Genomic DNA, 10000 nt, shown 5'->3' on the forward strand with positions numbered 1-10000 from the left:
ATCCAGCGGGAAAATAATGATACGGTTCCCCGCGAGCCAGTCGAACGCTCCTGCGCCTCCGGCTCGCGAGCTCGAGTAAGCGCACATCACTCGGGCGGCGCCTCGCAAGACCTGCATCGCCGACAGACCAAGGCCTCGCGCCCAAGCCCCGAGACGCGGCTCCCGAGGGTGTTCCCCATGGCTGCTCGGAGGCCCTCCCGCGCCACCAGCATGCTCCTGCTGGCGTGGCTGCTGGCGTGCGCGGCCGGAGGGGCGGCCACAGGTAAGGGCCAACTTCTCGTCGTGCCCGACTCTCTCACGGGCTGGATTTGCATGTTGGTTTGTTTGTGAATGATATCCACATGTAGTGTTCTTAAAAACAGGTGACAGTGAAAATAATGACGATGATCCTAACAACAACGCCAACAACAATAATAATAGTAATAGTAATAATGATGCTGATGATAATGATGATAAGGATAATGCTAACAGTAATAAAGATAATGATAAAGATAATAATGATTGTGACAGTGATGATGATAACAATGCTAATAATAGGATAACAATGATAGTAGTAATAGAAAACTATCGATGATAACAATAACGATGATAATGATAACACTAATAATGATAATATTAATAATAACAAGAACAATAATAATAGTGATAAGAATGATAACAAATGATAATAACAAAAAACAATAATGATAATGATAATAATAATAATAATAATAATAATAACAATAACTCTAATTATAATAATAAAACTAATGTTATGATGACGATGATGATAATAAAACAACAACAGTAATAGTGATAATAATAATAATAATAATACAAATAATGATAAATATAACAATAATTATAACAATATGATAATGATGAAAACAACGACAATAATAATAATAGAAATTATAATTATAATGATAATAACAATAACATTAATAATGATAATAGTTACTAGTAGTAATATAATTATTATCATTATCATCATTATTATTATCATTGTTATTATTTGTATTACTATTATTATTATCATTGTTATAATTACTATATATATTATTATATTTAGTAGTAGTAGTAGTAGTAGTAGTAGTAGTATCAGTATTATCAAAACTCATAATGATAATAGTGAAAGCAACAATAAAGATATACAAGAATTATAATGATAATATTAATAATAATGATGATGATAATAATAATGATAATAATAGTAATAATAATAATAGTAATGATAATAATAAAAATATCAGTAGTAATAATAATAACAAAACAACAATAATAATAGTAATAATGATAATAATTGTAATAGCAATACTACTACTACTACTACTAACAACAACAACAACAATAATAATAAAGATGATAATGATAAGAGTAATCATAATAGATATAATAACAATCATGGTAATAATGATTATCATTAATATTATTACTATCATTACTAACATTCTTATTATTACTATTATTATTATTCCTAATGTTATGATTATTATTGTAATTATCATTCTTATAATGATAATGATAATAATAATATCAATAATAATAATAACAATACTACTACTACTACTAATAATAATAATAATTAATAATACCAACAACAGCAATAACAATAATGTTCGTAATCATAATAATAATAGTAATAATAAGGCTAAATAATAATCATGACAATAATAATAATTTTTTTTTCATTATCAACGTTAGTGTTATCACTACTGTCACAGCCATTTATAATATTATATACCCCACAAATTAGCATTGATATTTCTATTCGAGTATCCCTCTGGTTTTCACAATACGAGAGATTATCATGAAGCGAAGAGAAACGGCTTTTATAGGGGTTGCAAAAGGGGCAAACCAAGGAGGGAAGAACAAGAAGGAGGTGAGAGAGAGAGAGACGTGCGAAAGGAAAGAGGAGAGGAAAAAGGAAGGAGAAGAAGGAGGGTTAGGCAAGATATAGCACACTAAGAAAGCCTATTTGTTTGCTCGTTTCTATAATAGAGCAGTTTCCCATTGGTTCAATATTTGCGTTTTCTTTGGAATTTACAGACGAATTCTAGACGCAGATTTATATCGAATAATCTAAGAAAAAAACGTGGCATAGAAATTATTTAAGTTAAGATATTTTACCATTTTTACGTAAGCAGTAATTCTACACGAGAGAGAGAGAGAGAGAGAGAGAGAGAGAGAGAGAGAGAGAGAGAGAGAGAGAGAAAGAAAGAAAGAAAGAAAGAAAGAAAGAAAGAAAGAAAGAAAGAAAGAAAGAAAGAAAGAAAGAGAGAGAGAGAGAGAGAGAGAGAGAGAGAGAGAGAGAGAGCGAGCGAGAGAGAGAGAGCGAGAGAGAGCGAGAGAGAGCGAGAGAGAGCGAGAGAGAGAGAGAGAGAGAGAGAGAGAGAGAGAGAGAGAGAGAGAGAGAGAGAGAGAGAGAGAGAGAGAGAGAGAGGGAGAGTTGGGATTTGTATATATGATAGTGCCTATGATAAAGATAATAGGAAAGAGCATGGACTATAATAAAGCGAATTAATAAAAAAGCTAGACGATGTAGTGATAATGGCAACATTATCATCGCCGGCAGCTGTCTTTGCTAACAACAACAACAACAGCGAAAGCAGCAAATACAAACGAAACACTAGCAATTAATCAGAGAGTGATGCTGAGCAAAGCATTTCAGTTTAGGCCAAGAACTCCCATGGCAAATTTGGTGATTAATGCAGTATTTAAAAGCAGCCTCATATTCTACACTAATATTTTCAAATCAGAACACCTCATTTAAATGAAAATTGATAGTTACTTCTCAAGCGTGCATGCGTGTGTTTATGAAAGGGGGGGGGGGTAGCCTCCATCCCTGGAGCCATTGTCATTCTATCGCCATAACTGTTAACACAGTTGGCACGGAAGGAGTGACATTCATGTCATGTTCACTGTAATTCTGATATACTATTTGTAGAGATGACTCCACAAGTGCTAAGCCGCCAAGGTCAGGTATTCGTCCAGACTATCTCTCCTGCTTATCCTTTCCTTGATTTCCGGAAAAAAAACACACACATATCTATATATATGTGTGTGTATACATTATATATATATATATATATATATATATATATATATATATATATATATATATATATATATATATATGTATATATAAATATATATAATACATATATATATAATATATATATATATATATATATATATATATATATATGAAAGGGAGAAAACACACTACCGTGTTGATACTATGGTATAAAAACCCACACTGTAAAACTAAATTTAATTGAAAAAGGAGACTACAGTTTCGGAATCCACCTGGATTCCATCTTCAGGTCTGAGGAGGCAAGGAAGAGGAGGGGGTATAAGACAGAGAGAGGAAAGGCAACGCGGAGACACGGGGCAGGTGAGGACAGACGAACGGAAACGAAGGGAGGTCAGATCAGGTCGGGAGGGTCGGGCGGACTGTGTGAAGGGTGGCCAGCATACGGGAGAAGGCGAAGGATGTGGGAAGCGAGGAGACTGTCAGCAGGAGAAAAGCCGCTGTTCAGGTTGAAATTGGGAAGCAGCTTAATAAGGGAAGATTCCACCAGTCTGCGGGCGTGGACGTCAGCGGAAGGAAAGATAATTCGCGCCGCTGACCAGTCCATCACATGGCCTGTATCCCACTGATGGCAGAAGAGAGCGTTGTTGTTGTGCCCCCTGGAAACAGCGTACTTATGTTGAGACAGGCGCTTAGTGAGACGGGCGCCCGTCTCGCCAAAGTACTGTTTGTCACAGGAGGTACAAGGAATAGCATAGGTGCCCACCTTCGATGAAGAGGGTGGGCTGCTGTGGACCAGGTTACGGCGGAGAGTGTTCACCTGGCGAAAGATCAGCCTGCAGTTGAGAGTGTGAAGAGGGCGGCGGAGAGAGTAGATCTCCTCAGTGTAGGGCAGGCTGAGGACGGGCAGCCGAGGAGTCTCTGTAGGGGGGGAGTCGTGGTAGAAGGTACGCCGTGCCCTGGATAACGCGGCGTCGAGAACATGACGAGGATAGCCCAGTTTGGAGAATCCAGGTGGATTCCGAAACTGTAGTCTCCTTTTTCAATTAAATTTAGTTTTACAGTGTGGGTTTTTATACCATATATATATATATATATATATATATATATATATATATATATATATATATATATATGTGTGTGTGTGTATATATGTATATATATAAATATATATATATATATATATATAATACATATATATATACATATATATATGTATATATATATATATATATATATATATATATATATATATATATATATATATATGTATATATATATATATATATATATATATATATATATATGTTTTATATATATATATATATATATATATATGTATTATATATATATATACACACATATATATACATATATATATATATATATATATATATATATATATATATATATATATATATGTATTATATATATATATATATATATATATATATTTATATATACATATATATACATATATATACATATATATATATACATATATATACATATATATATATATATCATATATATATATATGTATATATATACATATATATATATTTATATATATTTATATATATATTTATATATGTGTGTGTGTGTGCGTGTGCGTGTGCGTGTGCGTGTGCGTGTGCGTGCGTGCGTGCGTGTCATTGGTGGGCGTAATCAATTGTAATAGATTACATCGATTACAGCGTGATATTTCTCAGTAATCGGTTACTAAACGATAACTCCCGGAGCTAGAATTTAACTGAGGACCAAACCAGTGTATTTCAGTCTAACGCAGCTCATCATGATTTTTTTTCTCTCTCGCTACAAGGTGGTGGAAGTTATTTCTTGTACGAATGATTGTTTATAAAGTAATGATTCCTTTTCATTCATTAAATAAAATCAGGCTCATATTTACTCGCCATGTCATTGGTCTGGGCTCTGGCTTCCTTCTTTTATCTATATCCCAGTCTGTTCCTTTCTTTGTATCTCTGTCATTCTGTCTCCATCGTATATGACCTGCCCATTGCTATTTCTTTTTAACGTTTCTAAGTGTATCTTCCACTTTTGTCTGTCCCCTGATCCACGTCACCCTCGTCCGATCCCTTAGGCTGATTCCCAGCATCAACGTCTCCATCCCTCTCTGGACACTAATTAGTTTCCTCTCTAGTAATTTGGTCGTAGCCCATGTATCTGATCCATAGGTCATAACTGGGAGAACGCACTTGTTAAAACTTTTCTTTTTAAACAATAATGGCAAGGAACAGTATGCGTCTGTGTCTGCCGAAGGCGCTCCAGCCTAGACTGATGCGTCCCTTTATTTCCTCTTCACTGGATGTGTTTGTCTGTATGTGATACCCGAGATATATGTACTCGTCCACTACATTTTGCACTTTTCCATGTATATGGATCTGTTCGAACTGAACTTTCTTTTCCCGGTCCAGCTTTCAGACTTTCCCTATTCCGAGCGTTTATTAATTGCTGCAGTTCCTTTACTGATTCGCTGAAGAGAAGTCGTCTGCAAATCTTAGAATGCTTAGGTCTTCCTCCCTTATGTTGATACCCTTTCCGTTCCGTTCTACCTTCTTGAAAATTTCCTCAAGGTAAGCTGTAAACAGCTTTGGGGGGATGGTGTGGCCCTGCCTAACAACTTTTTAAATTTGCATTTTATCGGTGTCTGTATGCAGCTTGATGATTGCTGTCTCAACTTCGTATATATATCTTCCAATATTATGCAATAGATTTCCTCTGTCTTTGAATAACTTCTAATACTTCTGGCATTTGTACAGATAGTCAAATGCCTCTTCGTCATTTTGGAATCTTTCTCTCAATAATCTTTTTCTTTTTCCGCGTATTTCAGCCGCGCAGGACCTGGCCACTCTCCGCCAGGTGGCCACCTCGCTGGACCACGCCGACGCCGCCCTGGCCAACCTCACTGACCTCCTGCGCGATGTCTTCTTTCCTAACGCCTCGTCTACCACCTCCTTGTCCACCGCCTCCTGGCCCTCTTCCAGCCCGCCTGCATCCACTTCGCCCGGCCCCTCCTGGCCCTCTTCCACCCTGCCTGCATCCACCTCCTGGCCCTCTTCCACCCTGCCTGCATCCACCTCCTGGCCCTCTTCCACCCTGCCTGCATCCACCTCCTGGCCCTCTTCCACCCTGCCTGCATCCACCTCCTGGCCCTCTTCCACCCTGCCTGCATCCACCTCCTGGCCCTCTTCCACCCCCGCCTCCTCCACTCCCCTGCCGCCAACGCGAACGACGGGGTCTGAGTCGCCTGCTACAACAGGCCCTACAGCTCCTCCATCTGCAACAACAGGAGCGACTCCCCCGCCCCAAACAACAACTATACCTCCCTCTCCAACAGCAACTTCTAACCCGTCAACTCCAACAACAGCAACTACGGCAACTTTACCCTCAACAGTAGTAACTACAACCCCTTCACCTCCAACAACTACAACACCTTCACCTCTAACAACAACTACAACCCCTTCAACAACCACTACAACACCACCTCCAACAACAGCTATAACCTCTTCACCAACAGCAACTACAACCCCTTCACCCCTAACAACAACTACAACCCCTTCACCTCCAACAACAACTACAACCCCTTCACCCCCAACAACTACAACCCCTTCACCTCCAACAACAACTACAACCCCTTCACCTCCAACAACTACAACCCCTTCACCTCCAACAACAACTACAACCCCTTCACCCCCAATAACAACTACAACCCCTTCACCTCCAACAACAACTACAACCCCTTCACCCCCAACAACAACTACAACCCCTTCAACAACCACTACAACACCACCTCCAACAACAGCTATAACCTCTTCACCAACAACAACTACAACCCCTTCACCTCCAACAACAACTACAACCCCTTCACCTCCAACAACAACTACAACCCCTTCAACAACCACTACAACACCACCTCCAACAACAGCTATAACCTCTTCACCAACAACAACTACAACCACTTCAACATCTCCAATATCTACAACTTTTTCACCTCCAACAGCAACTATAACCCCTTCACCAACAACAACTACAACCCCTTCACCTCCAACAACTACAACCCCTTCACCTCCAACAACTATAACCCCTTCACCAACAGCTACAACTCCTTCACCTCCAACTACTACAACCCTGTCATTGACACCAGCCACAGCTACAACTACAATGCCAACATTGACTACGTTAACCACCACAACCACAACCCCAGCTACAACACCTGCTACAATCACAACCCCTGCAACTACATCAGCTACAGCTACAACCACTTTCACAATATCTACTCTAACTACTCCCACTACAACCACGGCTCCTGTTACAAAAACTTCCCCGGTAACAACAAGCAGAACAACAACCACAATTCAGACAAACACCACAACTCCCACAACCACAACTACAATAATTCCTACAACAACTCTCACAACCAGAACTCCTACAACTACAACAAATACAACCTCTTCTCCCCCAACCACAACATATACCAAAACCACCACAGCTACAGTAATCACAACAACAACCACTACTCCCACAACCACAACTCCCACAACCACAACTCCCACAACCACAACTCCCACAACCTCAACGCCCACAACCACAGTTCCCACAACCACAACTCCCACAACCCCAACTCCCACAACCACAACTCCCACAACCACAACTCCCACAACCACAACTCCCACAACCACTACTCCCACAACCACAACTCCCACAACCTCAACTCCCACAACCACAGTTCCCACAACCACTACTCCCACAACCCCAACTCCCACAACCTCAACGCCCACAACCTCAACGCCCACAACCACAACTCCCACAACCCCAACTCCCACAACCACAACTCCAACAACCACAACTCCCACAACCACAACTCCCACAACCACAGTTCCCACAACCACAACTCCCACAACCACAACTCCCACAACCACTACTCCCACAACCACAACTCCCACAACCTCAACGCCCACAACCACAGTTCCCACAACCACAACTCCCACAACCACAACTCCCACAACCCCAACTCCCACAACCACAAATTCCACAACCACAACTCCCACAACCACAACTCCCACAACCACAACTCCCACAACCACAGTTCCCACAACCACAACTCCCACAACCACAACTCCCACAACCACAACTCCCACAACCACTACTCCCACAACCTCAACGCCCACAACCACAGTTCCCACAACCACAACACCCACAACCTCAACGCCCACAACCTCAACGCCCACAACCACAACTCCCACAACCCCAACTCCCACAACCCCAACTCCCACAACCACAACTCCCACAACCCCAACTCCCACAACCCCAACTCCTACAACCACAACTCCCACAACCACAACTCCCACAACCACAGTTCCCACAAACCCAACTCCCACAACCACAACTCCCACAACCACAACTCCCACAACCACAACTCCCACAACCACAACTCCCACAACCACAGTTCCCACAACCCCAACTCCCACAACCACAACTCCCACAACCACAACTCCCACAACCACAACTCCCACAACCGCAGTTCCCACAACCACAGTTCCCACAACCGCAGTTCCCACAACCACAGTTCCCACAACCCCAACTTCCACAACCACAACTCCCACAACCACAACTCCCACAACCACAACTCCCACAACCACAACTCCCACAACCACTACTCCCACAACCCCAACTCCCACAACCACAACTCCCACAACCACAACTCCCACAACCACAACTCCCACAACCACAACTCCCACAACCGCAGTTCCCACAACCACAGTTCCCACAACCCCAACTCCCCCAACCCCAACTCCCACAACCCCAACTCCCACAACCACAACTCCCACAACCACAACTTCCACAACCACAACTCCCACAACCACAACTCCCACAACAACAACTCCCACAACCACTACTCCCACAACCACAACTCCCACAACCTCAACGCCCACAACCACAGTTCCCACAACCACAACTCCCACAACCACAGTTCCCACAACCACAACTCCCACAACCACAACTCCCACAACCACAACTCCCACAACCACAACTCCCACAACCACAACGCCCACAACCACAACGCCCACAACCACAACTCCCACAACCACAACGCCCACAACCACAACGCCCACAACCACAACGCCCACAACGCTCACAACCTTAACGCCCACAACCCCAAGTCCGAAGGCGACGCCGGCCGCGGACAGGAGCAAGCCGGGCCGCCGTGAGCGGTCCGTCGTCCTCGCGGCGTCGCTCGCAGAATCCGAAGGAGAAGAGGAAGAAAGAGGAGGAGGAGGAGGCGCAGGAGGTGGAGCAGCTGGCGAGCGAAAGGGAGGAGGCGAGGCCAAGGGGCGCGCGGAGGGCGGCCTGGTGCAGGAGGCCACGTGGTGGGGGCGCGTGAACCGCACGGCCGCCAGGATCCGGGCGCTGACGCAGGAGATCGCGGGCGGGGCGGCGGACGCCACGCACGCGAGCCAGCTGGATGGCCAGGCCACGAGGCTCGACCAGCTGGTGGGCGAAGGGCGCGACGACCCGCAGCTGGTGCTCGAGGCCAGCGGGGAGGAGGTCGTCGAGCTGATGAAGGACTTCGAGGAGATCTCGAAGGAGGTGGCGGGCGCCAGCGACGCCGTCCGACAGGAGATCGACAGGGCGCAGGTGGGCGCGCGGGGGCGCTCGCGGCCGCGCCGTCGGTGGGCTGCTGGTGACTGCCGGCGAGGGAGGAGGCGGCGGGGACGGCGGGCGAGAAGGCAGCGATGGCCAGTCATAGTATGAATAATATCATCCTTGTTATGCTTATGCTGATTGGTTTGTACAGCCAATATTTGCGATCAGTTAACTACTTTTTTCATGAAGAGGCGAATTGCGCCTGAATATGCTGATGCAATCCGATGCAATCCGCTGCAAGGACGCGTGACCTACGCATCGGCCGAACTACGCCACAGCCATGTGCCTCCTCCTCCTTCATGGTATCGTTATTGTTATTAC

The 10000-nt window shown here is 43.5% G+C and overlaps 1 protein-coding gene across 1 annotated transcript in view; it reads left to right on the top strand.

Annotated features, from left to right (window-relative positions):
• The window catches only part of LOC125047462 (mucin-2-like), a 13548-nt gene that overhangs the window by 1427 nt on the left and 2121 nt on the right, over positions 1 to 10000 (top strand). The window contains exons 1-2 of the mRNA XM_047645673.1: positions 1 to 262; positions 5865 to 9670. The exon at positions 1 to 262 is cut by the window's left edge and continues 1427 nt beyond it. Coding sequence (XP_047501629.1) covers positions 1 to 262; positions 5865 to 9670 — 4068 coding nt within the window. The remainder of the gene's footprint in view (positions 263 to 5864; positions 9671 to 10000) is intronic.

The sequence above is a fragment of the Penaeus chinensis genome, chromosome 41 (assembly GCF_019202785.1).
Source record: "Penaeus chinensis breed Huanghai No. 1 chromosome 41, ASM1920278v2, whole genome shotgun sequence".
Lineage (NCBI taxonomy): Eukaryota > Metazoa > Arthropoda > Malacostraca > Decapoda > Penaeidae > Penaeus > Penaeus chinensis.